Source organism: Xiphophorus couchianus, chromosome 23 (assembly GCF_001444195.1).
Source record: "Xiphophorus couchianus chromosome 23, X_couchianus-1.0, whole genome shotgun sequence".
Lineage (NCBI taxonomy): Eukaryota > Metazoa > Chordata > Actinopteri > Cyprinodontiformes > Poeciliidae > Xiphophorus > Xiphophorus couchianus.
Genome location: NC_040250.1, coordinates 7,776,054 through 7,795,652, shown reverse-complemented (window position 1 = coordinate 7,795,652; position 19,599 = coordinate 7,776,054). Strand labels below are relative to the sequence as shown.

The following is a 19,599-nucleotide window of genomic DNA, read 5'->3' as shown; positions in this document are numbered from 1 at the left end:
GTTGAATGTTTACGCCTTCTCGTCTGTACACTTCCGCTGACGCCTATCAACAAAATTGTGAAAATAAAAATGTGCGTGATCATCCGAAAAGTGCAAGATTCATCTCTGCATCCAAGAGTTGTATGAGTTATTTAAGTTACGGGTGAGTTATTTAAATCTGAACTAATTAAAAGGAAAGCGTCTATATGAAATACGGTGCGTTTTCAATTTGATTTATCTAAGTTTACAAATACCGATATATGCAAACGTTGCATTTGGGTTGTATCGCGAGACTTGCCGCTTGGAGTAGCAAAAGAGTCACAAATATATTCAGAAAGTTTTAATTGATTTTATCGCAAAAGTTATATTTCGCAGCGTTAATTCAAAAATGAATTAAATGCCTGTTTGGATTCACTTCCTGTTGAAATGACATAAAATGCAGATTTCAAAATAAAAAAGTACAGGTCAGAGTGAAATGGGTAATTTCCGTTAAAAGCTCAAAATCTCCAATAAGCTTGAGATTTCATTATTAAAATTATTGTTGTAAACAAATATGTTTTTTTCAAGCATTGGCTAATTTAAAACAACCCTGGAGAAGGCTTTTAGCGTGAAATGCATTTATACGCTTTCTGGAGAAAAATAATTTTAACTTCCGGGTTGACTCTTGCTGCCGACTTGGCTGTCTTCTCTTCTCTCAGTCCGTGACTCATTCTCTTCTCTCTCTTTTTCTTTTAACTCCGACGACATTGACCCTATCAGAAAATAGCCATAATGTTGACAAAAACGAGCGTGGACGTCTCGCTGCGGGCTTTGAGGACGCTGCGGCTGCTGGTTCTGGTGAGCCTGTGTGTGTTCATCAGTGTCTCAGCAGCATCATCTCCAGCCCAGGAGGGGGATGATACGGAGAAGAAGGCTGAGGAGAGCCACAGGCAGGACAGCGCAGACCTGCTCATCTTCATCCTGCTCCTCACCCTCACCATCCTAACCATCTGGCTCTTCAAGCACCGGCGCTTCAGGTTTCTGCACGAAACCGGGCTGGCCATGATTTATGGTGAGAGTGACAGGTGGGAGACGCCATCAGACCCGCAGATATCGACCAGATGTGAACGCAGATATCGATCAGATGTGAAATGTCAACATCGTGATTTTTAGTTTAAGCTGTAGTTTATTTTTGAAAATGGGCAGCTCCTCTTCTGTTCCCTTTTTAACATCAAAAACATTTCACTTCCCCTCCAAGCAGGTAAAACTGGTAACATTGAATTGAGACAAGACAGTAATTAATCTGCTTATGCTGTGCTCCACTGACTACTTCCTCCTATTTAACCTGACATGTTGGTTTTTTATATCACCCAAAAACTCATCCACATCAGTTTTAATTCTGTAAATATTAATCTGCAGACTTAAAAGGAAATCAATGAATTTCTGCACTTTGTTTATAAAATCCACTAGACCAGGGGAGTCCAAAGTGTGGCTCTGGGGCCATTTGTGGCCCTTAAAATTAATTTGATCAGCCTCCCCAACACAAGTCAGGGGGGCCAAAAAAACAAAACAAAAAACAGAAATCATCTGGCCCTAGAAGTTTTGAAATTGTTGGTTTTTCTTTTAATAAGGCAACATGATTTATCAGGTAAAAAGAAAAATGAAAATAAACTAATTTTTGTGTTATTAATTTAATGAATTTTGTGACCTGCCAGTAGTTTAAATTTAACAGTTTTGGCCTGTCAGGCAAAAAGTTTACACACAACTGCAAGTTAAGATTTACTAGCAAAACAGAAATTCAGACATGACTAACCAGCAGCTTGTTGATGGCATGAAAAAGTGTGTGATCAAGATGAGACTAGAGCTACATTTATCAGGGGTGAATGAATTTATTTTATTTCTGCCTGTGGATGAGAAAGTAGCAAACCCAAGCACCAGATTCTTATTTTTAAATGTGTTTGAGAGAAAATTTAAAATGCAATAAAAATAAATGGAGCTTTGTTGTCTTAAATTCTAACCTCCTCTGTTCTATTTTTGCTCTCCGCCTCTTTTCTCAGGCCTTATTGTCGGGGTAATCTTGCGCTACGCCGTTCAGGTCCCTCGGGACACCAACGTTGTCCCAACTGGCTGCTTTGTCAACGCCAGCCCCGCCACCCTGCTGGTAAATGTCAGTGGCAAACTTTACGAATACACCTTGAAGGGGGAGATCAGTTCCAACGAGGTGAATGACGTGAATGACTTGAAAGACAACGAGATGCTGCGCAAGGTACTGGCTGTCTACTCACGTTTGTGGTAGTTACTGCTGATGACTGAGTGAGCTTTTTGGTGTTTTACTTTACTTTTCAGCTTTGAAGTTGGAGCCATGATTCTGGTTATTTTAAATAAATAAATGCACAGTTACCAAGAAAGAAATTGCAGTTGAAACAACACAAATCACTTGAGTTATTTCTGGTTAAATAGAGAAGTGTGTCATGCTTTGGCATCTGATTGCAAAAATGTTAATACCATTTGAACTTTTTCTTTTTACATTTTGTCAAATTTCAACTGCAAAGTTTTAAATTCTTTAGGGAAACGAATAATTTACCTCCTCTGAGATAATACTTTGTAAAATGACCTATCACTGAGTTGTTTTCCCACTGTTCTTTGAAAGATACTTTAACCTGTCAGCTTTACTCATGTTAGTTATTTATAGTTGTAAAAAAGAAAATCTTGCATTACTTTCCAGTTCGCAGCTGTGCTATTTTCTGTTGGATTGTCGCATAAAAATCCTTAATTAATTGAGGAATTACTTTTCCAAGGACTTTATTTCTCTGGAATCCCAAATTCAACACAAACAATAAGTGAAAAAATCCACTTTAATTCAGTGTACTGTAGTGCTGTAAGAGGCTGTTCCCTGTGTGATCCAGTGTAAAATAAAAACGTCCTAACGTCTCTCTGCTCTGACAAATTTGGCACTGATCTGGATTCAGACCTAAAATAAGAATAATCTCAGCCTTAATTGATGCTTGATTCAGTCGCTGCCCTCTTTTAACATGTTATTTTACTCAATGTCCCAGTTGTGTCATTCTCGATTAAATAAATAATTAAACATAACATTAATTAGCATCAAAACATTTGATTATTTTGCTGTTTTATTGATACATATCTTTGTTTTTGTGGCCTTCAGGTTACCTTTGACCCTGAGGTTTTCTTCAATATTCTTCTCCCGCCCATCATCTTTCATGCAGGCTACAGCTTGAAAAGGGTACAACATCCTCAGATCTTTAAATAAATTGTTTTAATTTATGATTAAATACTGTAACTTCAGTAAAGTTAGCTGCATGTTTGCTTTTATTTTTCAGAGACATTTTTTCCGGAACATGGGATCCATCCTGGCTTATGCCTTTGTGGGGACAGTGATTTCCTGTTTTATTATTGGGTAAGATGATTGTGCTCTGAAACAGCACTGAGAAAAACCACAGCTCTAACTACTGCGATGAATTTTAAAGTGTCGATAATCCATTTAGTAAGATAATTAAAGAAGTCCTCCAACAGGTTGTTGATGTACGGCTGTGTCACGCTGATGAAGCACCTGGGCCAACTGGGTGGAGACTTCTTCTTCACCGACTGTCTATTCTTTGGAGCCATTGTCTCAGCAACAGACCCGGGTATATATTCAAATGAACTTCTGATTATGTTTTCTATTCAAGGATTATATTTTAACCCTCTGAACTGGAACTTTCGCTATATAGCAGTTATTTTCACAATTTACTGTCTATTAAAAAAGTGTCTCATCAAATTAAACCGAAGAAAAACATGCTCCATGTTCTGGCAGGAGTGAAATTACCTTAATAACCCGATGTTGGCTGGAAAGTGCAACGTTCCTCTTTCAGAAACCGTTGGAATTTTTCAGATAGCGCAAATGTTTATGGTACTGCAAATCTGGCTGTGTTGTCCCCGACACGTTCGGTCTAAAAGGGTTAAATTAATCAAATAAATGACATTATTATGCACATTTATAGTAACACAAAACACACTGTGAATGTGGATACAGATCTAATTTATTTTATGCATTTTATTAAGCAACTTGTAATTATTCATATAAATTTACATTTGAACCTGCATGAGGTGATCAAACTCCAGGAAAGTCATTAATATACAATCTAATAAATGGGACTCAATATACAACCCTGAGGTACTCCAGCATTATTATCAGTCTTTTCAAAAGTAGGTGTTATGACTCATATTTTATATACTTGATTTCAGTTGCTGCAAACTAAATTTTGATCATTTGAAAAATTTTTTAGTCATAAAACATTTTTAGAAATGTTTATCTAAAAACCAACATTAGTTTCTGCTAGCAGTAGTGAGAAGTACTGATAACGTTTTAATTGCTGACATCGTCTGCACCACATTTTTGTTTTCCATGCACTCAGAAATTGTTGATCTTTTATTTCTGAGACTGCCTAAACTCAGTAAAGATGCACAGGTTTGCACTGAATTTAAGTTGAAATACATTGACTCTAATAAAGTGAATACATAAACCCTAAATAGATCAATTAACCATTTCTGTAAAAGCTTCCAAGATAATCCTCAGGATGCAAAAATTAGAGGCAAAGTTGAATGAGATTTCTGAAAGTGTTAGAGGGTAAAAGTAACCACTTTTGAGATTTTCTTTTTTGTACTCTTTTAAATGGTAGCATTTTTCTGAGGAAACTGCATAAATGTCTTTCCAGTATATGTCAGTTTTTATGTGTTTCTGTTGGTCTCACAGTGACGGTCCTGGCTATCTTCCATGAGCTGCAGGTTGACGTGGATTTGTATGCATTACTGTTTGGAGAGAGCGTCCTCAATGATGCCGTAGCGGTCGTTTTGTCCTCGTAAGTTTTTAAAATCAAATTATGTCTAATCGTGATGCCTGAATGTTTGAGACATGAACAAACATATATGAAACTGTGTTTTTCATGTTTGATCAGTGAACCAACCAGGTGTGAGATTCACATTTGACCAAGCTGGAATCGGTTCCCCTGGTGTTGCTTCCTTTTTCCTCTTTCCCTTCATCGTTGTGTTGTAATTTCCACTGAATAATGCATTAAAATAGCATGCAGCTAGGAGGAAGCGGGCCATGCAGAGAGACCCTCACCAACTCATTGACTGTGCGTTAAGTAGAGCATGTCGTTGTGTGCATTTGCAGTGGCTGGGGACTAGCATGACGAATCAGAAGCTTTTGTTGTTTTTACCCTGGCTTATCCAGCCAGAGTTTTAGAATATTGCGATATTTGCTTTTTTTGTCCTTTTAGTAAATTATGTTTGATGAAAAAAATTTCCACACCCTTTAGTTATCTTTGAGGAGGAGACGAGAAGCTTAACGACAAAATGCCTTGTGATTTATGTGTCATGTTGAACAAACCTAATTTTAGAATCAAATTGGTTGGAAAAACAGATAAAAGTTCCTGTTTGGTGTTTTTCAGTACATTTTATTCTAAAACTACGTACATTGGTAAAGAGAAATTGAGACTGTAGGAAAATATACAGACTAGGGTTTTTCATATGTATTGGTTTTTACATATTAATATTGAGTAAAAATAACAACAACCTGCAAATAAATTAATATTTTATTACAGTAGCATAGTAGAGCATCATAAAGAAATATTTAATAATGTCTGAGCTTTTCAGCACTAAACTCCTCTGGTGTGTTTTTTGTGAAACATTGTTACCTAGGGAGCAATAAGTAAGCAATATATTTTTTAAAAATTAAAAAAAAAATTCCTGTTTGCCAGACATTTTTTTCATCTCAGACTTTAAATTATTTTTCAGTACATATTTGATTAAAGTTTGATAGCATTGTTTTATCCTTTTGACTATATCTGTCCTTCAACATGAATTTAAAAATAATTTTCCATATTCTCAGGTCTTTTTTCTGTTTTTAGTTGGTCGTCTTCCCGGCAATGGATAATTTTTAAAGTATTTCCGTGTTCCTGCTGCAGGACTGTTTTCAGTAGAGAAAAACATTCAGCCCGAGTTCTTTCTGGTTCTGATTAAACACTGGAATGTAAAGTCATGCCCTTAAATATCTGCCTGATAAGGATACCGTTTAAAGACTGGCTATTTGGTCAAATTGAGTAAGAGAACATTTCTGAAAATAAAATATCTACTCTTTGGTTTGCAGTTTGGCTATTTTTTACATGCACGACTAAAAGCATAAAGAGACACAAACCTTATTTTCTTTTACTGCCTGACATTAAATCGGACTAAAGTTCTCTAAATTACCATCTGCTAAAAGACAAAAAATGAACCATTTCCTCGATACAAAAGATCTTTATGGGTTAATATTCATTTTTGCTTTACTTTATTTGAAAGAAACTGTGTTATTTGGTTAAAACACAATATATTGATAATTTTCTTTGGCTTTGCTTTTTTATAATTGAAAGAATTTGTGTTTTGGGTATAGTGTTGTACTTTTATTGGGTTTTCAAACAAATGGTTACATTTCTAGAAAAAAGTGGGAAGCTGGTAAACCTGAGAATACTTTTAGTGCCAATCCTAACAGACCTAAAACAGGAAAAGTTCAGTCTGAGTTAGTAAGAAAACTAAGGTTTTGTCTCTTTTATACAGTGCATGTGTAACAGGGTTTGTTTTGGCGATACTGTGGATGTGAAGTTTGTCAAAATTTGTTTCTTTATTCCTTGAATTTATTTAATTTAAAGGTAAGGTAATTTTATTTATATAGCACATTTTCAGCAACAAGGCAATACAAAGTGCTTTGTCAACTTCTTGACAAATGTAGTCAAGCAGTTGCTTCTCCGGACATTTATTGGCGTTTTAAATTCTGTTGCGCTGCTCTTGGCAGTTGGTGGTTACCATAGCAACCAGTAACTGACAGCTCTTCCCGCCCCCCTTTTTTTTTCTGTTGCCGTCGGTAACTGAGACAGAAGCTATTGGACTGATGTTAACTACCAACTTGATTTCCTCCTTTGTTAGAATAAATACAGAGAACCTGAATGTGTCTGTCGTGAAGTCAACCTACTGGACATGAGACAAACATAGAAGGGTTTCATATGCAAATATCTGGTGTCCATTGTGTATACTTGCCTTTAAGTGTTTTTCTTTGTGTTTTATTATCAGGTCTATTGTTGCATATCAGCCACAAGGAGACAACAGCCACACGTTTGAGGCCATGGCCTTGCTGAAGTCTTTAGGGATGTTCCTTGGCGTTTTCAGCGGCTCCTTCTCTCTGGGCGTTGCCACGGGAATCGTTACAGCTCTCATATCTTTTCTGGTTTTGTCGTCTATCCAGTCTGCTGCGTAAGCTATGAATAAACAAAGTTATGCCTTAGGTTACTAATAATATCCTGCTGTTAGTGATTGGCAGATAGGTGTATGTAAAGTACTGAAAACAACAAAAGCATACCGATTGTTCTTTGTAACGTGGCACAGATAGCGCAGGTTTTTTGACACCTGGTAGTTCAGTATAGTTGGTTTGATTGGGGATCAAAATTGCAACATTTGTTAAATTTTCAGCTGGTGAGGTTCGCTTTCACATCACATTGTGTCAAAGGAACCAAACCCTTTGGAAAATCAGTTTCCCCCCTCGCCTGTGGTGGCGCTGCAGCAAGAAGCACTGAAGTAAACAGCACAAAAACCTTTAAAGAAGGCAATGAGCGCAACTTCCTTCCTCATGAAATGTAAACTAAATTGAAGTAGTGTCAGATTTTAGTGGTTGTAGGATTTCTCCTTTGTCTTTGATAAGAGATCAGAAGCAATTTGTTTTGTTTGTATTTACCCAGAATCCCATGCGCTACAGTTCGCTTCCTGCTTTTGTAGCGGCCTCTGGTCCTCTTGGGATTTTCATATGAATCAAACCGTACCAGAGTTCACGTCAACTGAACAGAGAATGAGGTTTTTAGGCGGATTTTTAGTTTTTGGTCCTTGCAGAGTTTGATTGTGCGTTCACATCTCGCCAAACGAACCGGACCTTCTAGACAAACAAACTACAGTTTGGTTAAAGTGGACTAAACAGGGTTGGTGTGAATGCACCCTTAAAATCAGTTAAATTAATTTCAATAAAATCCTTGACTCGGACTACGTGACGAAGTTCACCAAACTGAGGGACTTTCAGCTGCTGGAGACGGCTCTGTTCTTCCTCATGTCCTGGAGCACCTTCCTGCTGGCTGAAGCTTGTGGCTTCACAGGTAGCAAACACACAAATTTAAAGTGAATCTGTAGTACATGTAATTTCATACATTCCAGCCTCGTTGAAAAGATTTAAATGTGGTTTGCTTGTCTTTCGATCATATGATCATGTTGTGTTCTGCAGGTGTTGTGGCTGTGCTCTTCTGTGGCATCACTCAGGCCCACTACACCTTCAACAATCTGTCTCCAGAGTCTCAGGACCGGACAAAGCAGGTCAGAACCAGACTAATGCTACAAAACTGTTTAGTATTTACTGAAGTATTAGAGTGTCCTTGTAAAAATAATACACCAGGATTCACTGTTGTAATAAATAATAACCTACCTTAAATCATATGTGTGAATATTCCTGTTGCAATAAGCAATAAAACAATTACTTGAATGATAAATAACAATTTCTACTTGCATGATTGTTTTTTTCTTTTCTCTCTTTCTACCAAAAACTGGATTACAAAAGTCTTCAGTCTGGTGCTTTCCTTTTTTGTAGGTTCATTTTGTTTACAGAGAGTTTATTTTATTTGTTGTTTCTATTGTTTATTTATTTGGGATATTTAAAATGTCTTCCTGTTCCAGTGTTAAATATTCATATAAAGATTTAAATTCATCACAACTTCTATCAGTGTTTCTATCTGAAACTCATACCAAAGGTTTTGCTAATAATCTGGAGTTTTGAATACTTGACCTGACTTTAAAAAAGGAAAGGTTTGGGAAAGTGAAGTGTGATTTAAAAGGAAAAGAATTCTAGGTCCATCAGTTTCTCCACAATCACATGGAGCAATTTAAACTCATCAGAAAATACGATAAATATTAGATGTACTTTTACGATATGGTGAATAAAAGCCGTTAATTTCACGAACAAACCATTAATGAGACTCAAATACAAAATGTTAACATTTTTTAATGTTTCTTTTCTTTCTATTTCAGCTGTTTGAGCTGTTAAATTTCCTGGCAGAGAACTTCATCTTCTCCTACATGGGTCTGACCCTGTTCACTTTCCAGAACCACGTCTTTAATCCCATGTTCATCGTTGGAGCGTTTGTATCTTTTCAACCTGGAAAACAGAAACATTTCATGAGTGTTTACATTTATAAAAGGATATTTGTTTATTAATTCAGGATTGATTTAGTGAGGAGTTTTGTGGGTGATGTGTGAGGACGTTCCTCTGGTTTTCCTCCTTGACGTTCCTCCCATCCAGCTGGCGGTGTTTGTGGGTAGAGCTGCTAACATCTACCCTCTGTCACTCCTCCTTAATCTGGGTCGATTTAACAAGATTAGATCCAACTTCCAGCACATGATGATGTTTGCAGGCCAGTAGAGCAGACTGCAGGATTGTTAAAAGCAGACAGTTTGCCTTATGATCACATGTTTGTGACCTTGTTTTCCTGTTTTTGTTTGGTTTTCAGGGCTGCGCGGTGCGATGACCTTTGCCCTGTCCATCAGGGACACGGCCACATACGCCCGCCAGATGATGTTCTCCACCAATCTTCTTGTGGTTTTCTTCACTGTTTGGGTTTGTGGTGGCGGCACCACTCAGATGCTGTCCTGTCAGCGGATACGGTAAGCAGTTTCAGACATAAACTTAGACAGATTTCCCTGTTAGACTGTTTTCTTTATTCCTTAAAAACAAACGCCAAACTTGATACGCACAGTTCTGGGAAACTTCTAGTAGTTTAAATCATGCTGTATCAAACTGCTCATAATGTCTGAGGAAAATAACATTTTCCTCCCTAACTAGTCCTAATGCTACAATGACATATTAGGGCCATTGAAGAAAAAAAAAAAAAAGAGTACCTTTTTGCAAAAAAAATCTCAGAAATTTTGTAGACAAAAACTTGTAAATTTCTGACATACAACTGTCAAAAATTTGCCAAAAAATAAATTATATATTTTGAGTTTATTCTTAGAAATGTATGAGTTTCAAAAGTTGAAAAATTTTCCACAAAAAAAATCTGAAATTTCCGAGATCCTTTGCGGAAAACTTCTAAGATTAATCTCAAAAGTTTTGAGATTTTTGACTTTTCAATCTCAAAAATATCCTTTTTTTTCTATAAAATTTCTGAAATTAATCTCAAAATGTAAGTTTTTTAAATGTACTCTCCCTTTTTTCTATTTACAATGGCCCAATAGCGCCTTTATACAGTGCAGAATCTAAGAATATTATAATGGAAAAAATTTAATGTATATGCCTGATTATTTTTGGTTTGAATCGAAAAGGCTCAAATTTAGACTATTTAACTTTTTTTAAATTTGTCTTGTCAACCCGAGTAGAGAGAAATTACAGTTTTCAAAAAATTTATTTTATCTGTTAAAGGAGAAAGGCTATCCAAACCTACCTGTGAAAAGTAATTGCTGGTTGCTCCTTAACCCCAGTTTGTGACAGTGACTATGATCAAACATTTCCAGTAACTGGTAGAGTCTTCTACATCTGGGCATTGTAGGCATTTAGAGAAATTTCTCTAAAAATGTCCAACTGCGACTGATTTACTGTTTTTCTTCTAACAGAGTCGGAGTTGACTCTGATCAGGAAAACTCTGTAAGTTAGCAACGTTAAGGTAAAACTTGGAGCTAATGTTTTTTGAACTGGTTTTACAGAGTAATGCCCTTTTTGTTGGTTCAGATGAGTTTTGCTGACGGATCAGAGAGGAGGAGCACCAAACAAGAAAGTGCCTGGCTTTTCAGAATTTGGTACAACTTTGACCACAAGTATCCTTTATAGAAACAACTCATCGTGTTTTCGTGATTCATCTGGTTCTGTTTCAGTTCCATGGGTGAGTGGTGAAGTTCATATTTTCAGCCAACAGGGGGAGCACAGGTTATAGATTTAGAAACAAATGATCTCAAGAACTACAATTGAAACCAGATCTTTACATACTCTACAAATAAATGTAACGTTTTTTTTTAACTGTCTGACTTTAAATGAGAAAAAATATTTATTTTTTTAGGTCAGTTAGGGTTACCAAAATGATGTGTATTTGATGAATGCCATAATAATAACTATCCTTTATTTTGACATTCAGCAAACTTTAGTTAATTTTTTTAATCCTCACTGACCTAAAACGATCAAGATTTTATGTAATTTAATGTAGCTTAGTAAGAAAATACAATGTATGTAACATTACAATAAAATATTGATTATTTAATTTTTTTTTCCAACATTTTTTAAGTTCAATTATTTCATTGTCCCTGCTCATTTTGCAACAGGAGAGGGTCAATAGTGCAAAGTGGCATTGTGCCTATGTATTCCAGCTTTATGAGCTGCATTTTCTTTCAAAGATTTTAGATTAGCTCTTTTTTAAGAAAATCCACCAAATGACAAATTTTCTGTGAATAATTTGGAGAAAAGACAGAAAAACTTGCAAATACTGAACCATGAATAGGCAGCGGTTCATTCACTGTGTGCAAAAAATATGAAAAGACAGTCAACTGGAATAAAATCACTTATGTATAAAAACAATGGAGTTTTTGTTCCTGATGCTGATGCCAGGCATTAATCACGTAATCGGCTGTTTCCTGTTGCTCTCCCTTGGAGTTCATTGTGTAAGTTTTTCCTTGACTCCAGCCTCTCTCCAGCTACCTGAAGCCCATCCTGACACACAGCGGCCCTCCTCTCACTACCACGCTTCCTCCCTGCTGTGGCCCCCTCGCCCGCTTCCTCACCAGCCCCCAGGCCTATGAGGTCAGACTGCAGGTCACACGGGACAAGCAAGTTATCGATTAATGAGTTAATCTAAAGTTGATTGGTCGACTAATAATTAGTTAAGCGGCCATTTTCTTACAAACTTGAGTTTTCATTTGTATCAAGAGGGCAGATTGTCTTTCCTTAGCATGAAGGGATACATTGTTCATGTGGTGAATATAAAAAAAGTATCACATCATTATATTTTAACTTTTATGCATGTCAGATGTGTTAAATACTGACTGAATAAACTATAATGGCATATTGGGGTCATTGTAGAAAAAAAGGAGTAAATCTTCACCAAAAGAATATCTCAGAAAGTTTCTATAAAAACAAGAATATTTCTGTGCTTGAAAAGTCAAAGATTTTCTAGAAAAAATCTTTTGAAACATTTTTAGATTGACTTCAGAAATCTGTTTCAAAAGCCAAAACAATTTGACTATTCAAACTCAGAGATTTAATCTCAAAATGTTTTCAAGCAAATGTTTGATGTTTCAAGCTCAGAAATTTCCTTGTCTTTCCAGAAAATTTCTGAAATTTTTTTGTCAGAATTTTTGTTTTATTTTTTTTATTCTCCCACGGCCCTAATACGCCATCTTACCAAACAGAACCGCATAAAGTGCATCTTTCCTTCCCCACCATACTCTATTTGGACCATTTCTCTTTCCTGTTCTGGTATGTTTCCGCCATCCTTGCTTTTGTATTTATTGGCCCCACACTGCCCTCTGCTGGATGGCAGCCAAATTACAACACTAAAGAAAGGTTTAAGTGGAAGTTACTATTTAATCGATTTGAGCTCATTTTAATCCAGTTAACTGTTAATCAATAACATCCCTATACGGACCCGTTTTAGTTTAGATGAGTGTAATAAACCCGACTTGTTCCTTGTTTTCCTCTCCCAGAATGAGTGTCAGCTGAAGGATGACGACTCCGACCTCATCCTGACGGACGGTGACATCAGCCTGACTTATGGCGACATCACGGTCAGCACTGACGCCACAGGCGCCCGCACCAGCGGCGGCCTGGCCACGGACGACCTGGACCGGGAGCTGGCGTACGGCGATCATGAGCTGGTGATGAGGGGCACGCGCCTTGTTCTGCCCATGGACGACTCGGAGCCGCCGTTCACGGATCACCTGCGGATGTGAAAACCAGGTTTCAGCGCAAACGTCCAGTACAAACTGAAATGAGCCACTGAGCAAAAGACGAGTACCTGACTCTCCTCTTTTCACACTCCCATTTTTATTTTATTTTTCTGCACTTTGCCTTTTTTCCTTTTTGCTCTCTTCCTCTTTAGGAAAACGCTGTCTCTACCTCATTCTCTTTCTGCTCATTTCATACCTCTTACTTCAATCATTCCTGGTTTTCTTCACATTTTTTCTCTTGTCATTCAGCTTATTGTAGCATCGCAGCATGAGTTGGTGAGTAAATGCAAACGCCAACCTTTACCTAATTTGTCAGTGTACAGTATATCTCAAGAGAAACTATAACGTTGTTATGCATGTGGAGGTTGCTTGTGTTTTCTTTGTATTTTAGGATATAGAGCTTTTTTTTTCGGTCTGCGTTTTGGGTCTGACTTTGAATGTTGCTACCTTTTTTCTGAGCATCTCCCAGCAAGCTCACCCAGTGGAAAAACGTTACTGTACATTTGGTTACAATCAAGTGCCTGGGAATTGTAGTTTTTAAGCATGGCAACTCTATACTAGATTATCTCTGAGAGGGAAAGTGACTTTGGGATGGTACAGGAAAAAATATAGAAATATTTATTAAACCCAAGAGAAGCCTCCGTCCCTAAAGGTAGCAATATACCGCACAGGCTTGTCGGGAGGGTTTGTGCGGGTTGCTTGTAAATATTGTGTGAAGCAGTAGGAGCCAGTTACGGACCTCTGTGGGTGACCTTAGACTGTGACATTAGAGAGAGGCTTAACGCCTTCCTCTGGACTCTGAGCGCGGTCACAGCAGATTGAAGGTTTGCTGCTGTGAAAATGAGACCTAAGTGAGGTGAAGTGAGTCAGCTTTGTGCCATTCCCGTCACGCATTTTGACGCTTTGTGTAAACCGAATCCATTCGACCTTAAAGTGTTTTCTACGCTTTTTGCAGAGGAACATTTGCCATACACATCCAGCTTTGTTCACATATTTCTATTCAGATATTTTTTCAGGAAGGTAATAAAAAATAAAACCTTTTCGGTACCTAAACTTGACGCTAAAACATCTGTTGTATTTTTAATATAATTAGAAATTAGAGAGATTATCTACTTGCAGAAGGGTGAAGTAAATTTAGTTTCTTCATTAATCTAGTTTCATATTGCTGAACAATGAATGTATTGACTGACTTAAACTAGGCATCTTTCAGTGCTTTGCTAGTTTTATCTCTGAAATCTATTTTCTGTTACACAACTTTACTACCACAGTTATTTATGCAGCTAAATCTCAGTAGGTGTGAATATCATCACATTAATTTATTTCAGTATTTCAGTTCATAAATTGTATTACTGTGGATTTATTGGACACTGAGTGAAATATTGATTACCAGCTAATGAAAACCCAAATTTCAGTTTTTCGGTAAGTCAGAATATTACATCAGACCAAGAACAAATTATCTTCTAGCAGCTTGGATTGTGTGCCTTTCAACTCATCTTCCTCACCCTTCAACCTTGAAAACTAAACGAGGAACTAACTTTACCTTGTATTTAAAGAGAACAATAAACCCCAACAATGGTGTCCTTTTTCTCTTTAGCTTCTTCCCGTATGCTACTAGCTGTTTTCCTTCCACTCAACTTTCGAGTAAGCTCTCTTCTTTAGCTCTGAGCTCTTGCAGCTTACCTCTTCATGTGGATGTCATTGATTGTATTCTGGATAACTATACAGTCAACAGTCATACACATGATTGTGTACCATAACGTAACAATGTTAAATAATAAATTACATATATTAATAATTAATCTTATACAATGTTCTGATTTTACTTTTATGAGAAATTGAAATGTGAGTTTTCATAATCAGATGAATTTGCAGCAAATATCTCAATCTGTGTGCAATTAATCTCAATAATATGCAACTTTCCCTTTTTTTATTTAAATTACTGAAATAAAATAAGTTTTTAATGATGTTCTCATGTAGTGAGAGATAAATACATGTTTTCTCCGTTTGACTAGTCAGTTCAATATTGCAGTGCTGGATTTTATAAATTGCCATGTTTTTGTCTCTCCTTATAATTCATAATATTAGGGCTGTGCAGTATTTGGAAAACATGGCATTACATTACCGCTTTCTGGGACAATTAAAGACCATCCAATTAATCAGTTATCTTATTAAGGTGCATCATTTTAAAAGATGCCTCCTAAAATATTGCAGCCTACTAAATATTTCATCTTGACAGATTAATATTTCATATTTCATCTACCCTGGGAGGAGTAGATATTTGCACTGGGACTGTTCCAGGTCTTTATTTGGAAAGCTGCCGGTGTTGGGCTAGTTTACTTGCTGGATTTGTTCCCCCTATTTCGTACTGAACTGTTTACTCACGAATCATTTGAAGGTAAAACAGAAGTTTACTTGCACATTTGCTTTATTTTTGTTCATGTTAAAGAAGAACGGAAAGCTTTCTGAACTCGTTTAGGGCTGCAGAGTTTCACATCTGCTGATGCTGACTGAACAGGAAGCCATGGTCGGGTTGTCGCCGTGGCGACGCTGTGTTTATTTGAACCGAAGCCAGAATACATTTGGTGACTAAGCTGAACACAACCATCTTTTTTTGTGTTTTGGCCTCGGTGTGAGCCAAAGAACAATAAGTGAGTTCATGCAGAATAAATGCAGGATGATGGGAATTAAAAAAATAGAGAAGGAAAGAATAAAGGAGTGAAGAGGAGGGAAGTAGAGCAGGCTTGTACATATCGCTCTTCCTTCCTTGGTTATCTTCTGCTGTGCAGGAACCTCTAATTTAGCTTTTTATCTCTTGTTTGCTTGTTTATTTGCTTTAATCAGGCATTCTTTATGACTCCACATGATCTGTTATTACGTTGAATTATCATTTCACTTGTTTGTATGATGAATTTTTTAAAGAGAGGAAATAAAGTGAAAGAAGCCTGTAATTCACACTCATTTTTGTGCTTCATTTGTTTCCAGTAATGTTTTTGTTTTATCCGACAGCTGGTTTTATGTTATTTACCGTTTTATTTTGAGTGATGTTTAAAGAAACATTTCTGTAACGAACCATTTCAGTGACTTGCATGGAAAATATGATTTCATGCAGATTTTCCATCTTATCTGGTACTTTTGTATCTTGTATGTTTCCAACAAGATGCTCTTTCAATGATGTCTTCAGAGCATAAATTATCTTTCGCTGATTGTGCATCTTTGAAAAAAAAGAAAAGAAAAAAGAAGTTAAATAAATCTGAGCAGAACTGTGTGCCATTATTATCCACATGTCACAATGTGAACTCTTCAAAAGGTGATCAAGGTCTTGGTGTTTCTCTGCTCTGCTTCTGCTTTCTGATCGGTAACTTGAGCTTTGATCAGTGGAAATCTTGTCTGAAGTAGCTGACCAAAGAGGCCTGCTGTGCTCCGTGTTTTCAGACACTCTGCTCTCTTTCTCTCTCTCTTCATTCTGCATTTTCTCTCTGTGTGAATGTGTCCAAATGCCTGAAAGTGTTAATGGATGTGTGTCTGGCCAAAAAAACAAAACAAAACATGATACTGTGTCCTCTCTTTTTTTTTGGTTGCCGATACTGACTGTTTACATCTGTGTAAATATACTCACCTGTTCTGTGTGCGTGCAACGGTCAATAAACTAGAGCCTTTGCATTTGATTAAAGCTCTCTGTCTGATGGCCTCATTATTTACCTATTTCAGTATTGGTTTACAGATGTCTGACTACTGATCCTCTCATTCATACCTGATTCGTCTGATATGTCACTTGAAAGTATTGGTGTGTGAAAATGATCAGTTTCATCCAGTTTTACAGGCTGTAACATACTAGTCATTAAAAATGTCCATGAAATTTTGTCAATATTCCACTGATGTAGAAAAAACACAATTTTGCAATTGTGGTGTTTCCAAAAATAATAAACGCGATTAAAACCACACATAAATAAGTTTGTTCACGCAATAAGTCATTAAAAAACATGCCGCACCGACATCCTCATGCTACTTCCTGCCGTCTTTAACATCTGGGTGTTGACCACATGACTCGTGTACAGCTGAAAAACATTTTAGCAAAGAACATGATTTTTTTTTTAATTGGTTTCTATAAAACAAATACATTTTTGTAATTCCAATTTGACTAATTTTATAGTCAATAGAAACTAATGTTTCAAAAATTAGATCTAGGGTGAGTAGTTTGATCCATAACTCTCTTTTGTTGCCATTTTAAAAGAGCAAACAAATTATTGGTCTTGCTGCAAAAACACAAAGTCTTATCAAATGTTTCTAGTCTAGAAACCAGTTTCTAGTTTCTGCCATAAGAACTAGTACTTTTTCATCAATACTAAGGAATTATTTACTTAAAACAAGTATGTCTATCTTGCTTGAAAGTTGCTATTAAGTTAAGTTTGTCTTATTCCAAATGTACTTAGATATTTGCACTAGGAAAAAGACCAAAATACTTTGCAAGACTTTGTGTTTTTGCAGATTCCATCAAAGTAATGAAGCAAAATTTAGGATTATATTCATTCACTGTATATAAGCTGATGAAAGATGCAACTTTTACAAGACGTTTACCTCGTCTCTGTTTAAATAAAGGACTCATGTTATAATTTCACATTTGAGTCTCAAGTGCTTCTAAAAGCAGTTAATGTTTTCATCTGGTGTCTGAAAAATGAGCTGCCCCAAAACCCTAACAATTTCTAAGTCACGTTCAACGGGCACTGCACCGTTTCCTAGCAACTCCAGCCGAGCTGAACCCCGTTACCTAGCAACTTAAGTGGAGCTCCAACACGATTGGTTTGCTGGTTTTACCACAGAAAGCGCTACAGACTAGCTGAAATAAACAGAGCTTAATTGTTAGGATTCTCTGCCAGTTTTATCATGGTAATTAAAAATAGCCACACTTGGCAGACCTGAAGGCAGATCTGCTAAGTCTGTGTCAGAGTAATTTATTGAAAAACTCAAAACAAAGTAATGTATCAGTGTTTAAAAAAGACATGTTGTCCTGCTATGAGAGACAGCATTTAATTCTTCTTTCCCAACATATCAGGTAATGCTCCTAATATGGACACCGAGTCCATGGCGTTTGCTCAAGAATGTCTGTTTAGAGAAGGAAGTAGTGAGCACTTAGCTCAAGTTTCCCCAAGCATTTTGTGATTATTCAATCAAGGGATTTATTGTGCAGACTTAAAACGCACTTTAAATGAAGAATGAGACTTAATAGTTTTTTGGGTTTTTTGTTTCCTCCTCTGACTGGACCTAAATACCAACTAAAAAACATTTGGATATTTTTGTCTATTTAAGGAAAATAGCACTTGATAAAAAACAAAACTTGCCTTGTCGGTGATGTTTTCATACTTTTATAATCTTACTAATAAGTTTGTGGTAAAGGCAATACATGTAGAATACATTGTTTTACAAAAGTGTTTACACCTTTTGAACTTTTTCAATGTTTTATCATGTTACAACCTAAAATTTAAATGTGTTTAATCTGGATTTTGTTAACTTAAAATTGTGCAAAATTATGAAATAAAAACAAAGAGATACATGTTTCCTTTTCTAAATAAAAATTTGAAGAGATTTGTATTCAGACCCAAAGAGTTAATACTTTGCACACTGCAAAAACACAAAATCTTACCAAGTATTTTTGGTCAAGTTTCTAGTGCAAATATCTTAATAGTTGAAATGAGACTAAACTAACTTAACTTTTCAGCTAGATATAAGAGCTTGTTTTAAGTTAATAATTTATTAATATTGATTAAAAAGTATTAGTTCCATTGGCAGATTATTTCACTCACTACATGGAAAATTGCTTTGGTATAAGTGAAATAATTTTTCATCAATTTTAAGAAATTACTTAAAACAAGCTCATATATTTTGCTGACAAGTTACTTGTAAGTTAGTTTTGTTTTATTTCAAGTGTTAAGATATTTGCCGTAGAAACTAGACAAAAATACTTGGTAAGATTTTGTGTTTTTGCAGTGTAGGACTACATTTCACTGTTACAATGTGAAAAGTGAAAAATTTCAAGGGGTAGGAGTGTTGTTGCAGGGCACAGAAAAGTTTATAAAGCCTTTTTATCGTTTAACTTGATCTGAGGTAACTCTGGCAGCTTTTACGACAACAGACATAACCTCCTGATCTCTGAAATTTCACCCTGAAGCATCACAAACTGTCTCGTAAAGCTTGTTGTTTGTGATAAGGGAGGATGCAAACATCTGTTAAAGCCCTTTGGGAGCTTTAAATCATATTTCTGAAGCGCAATATTCAGAATTGTGGGTTACTGCAGGGTGCATGTGTTTGCTTTGGGTCAGGACTGTGTCATCTTGGTTTCTTTACCAAAGAAGGAGATGAGTGAGGCTGAAAGTGTCAAGTTAACAAATCCCCTACATTTTTTAAATAGCTGTAAACAGCTAAAGTGCTGCCAAGATCAATTATGTAATAGCTGAATATTTCTGCAGAGCAGAGCTGTAACTATGTTGAGTCTCTGCTCCCATCGACGCAGAAAAATTATGACTACTTTCCACCGATTTCCGTTTCTGTAGAGCCAATGAGTACTAAGGTAAGTGCTTGTAGATTCCTGGTTGAGGTCATTGTTTATTGGGATTTGTAGGGGTTTGGCTCGCCTATTTTTTTTTTCTTTTCCTCGCC

The 19,599-nt window shown here is 36.4% G+C and overlaps 1 protein-coding gene across 1 annotated transcript; it reads left to right on the top strand.

Moving 5' to 3' along the window:
* Nucleotides 1–47: 47 nt before the first annotated feature.
* On the top strand, nt 48–16,618 carry slc9a6a (solute carrier family 9 member A6a). Its single transcript, XM_028008893.1, has 17 exons — nt 48–142; nt 739–1,030; nt 2,016–2,224; nt 3,125–3,202; nt 3,300–3,376; nt 3,493–3,605; nt 4,712–4,817; nt 7,063–7,204; nt 8,024–8,129; nt 8,255–8,343; nt 9,052–9,165; nt 9,323–9,434; nt 9,531–9,684; nt 10,630–10,660; nt 10,745–10,830; nt 11,698–11,803; nt 12,706–16,618. The coding sequence occupies exons 2-17, from the start codon at nt 751–753 to the stop codon at nt 12,949–12,951; spliced, it is 2,049 nt and encodes a 682-aa protein (XP_027864694.1). The 5' UTR covers nt 48–142; nt 739–750; the 3' UTR covers nt 12,952–16,618.
* The last annotated feature ends 2,981 nt before the right edge of the window (nt 16,619–19,599 follow it).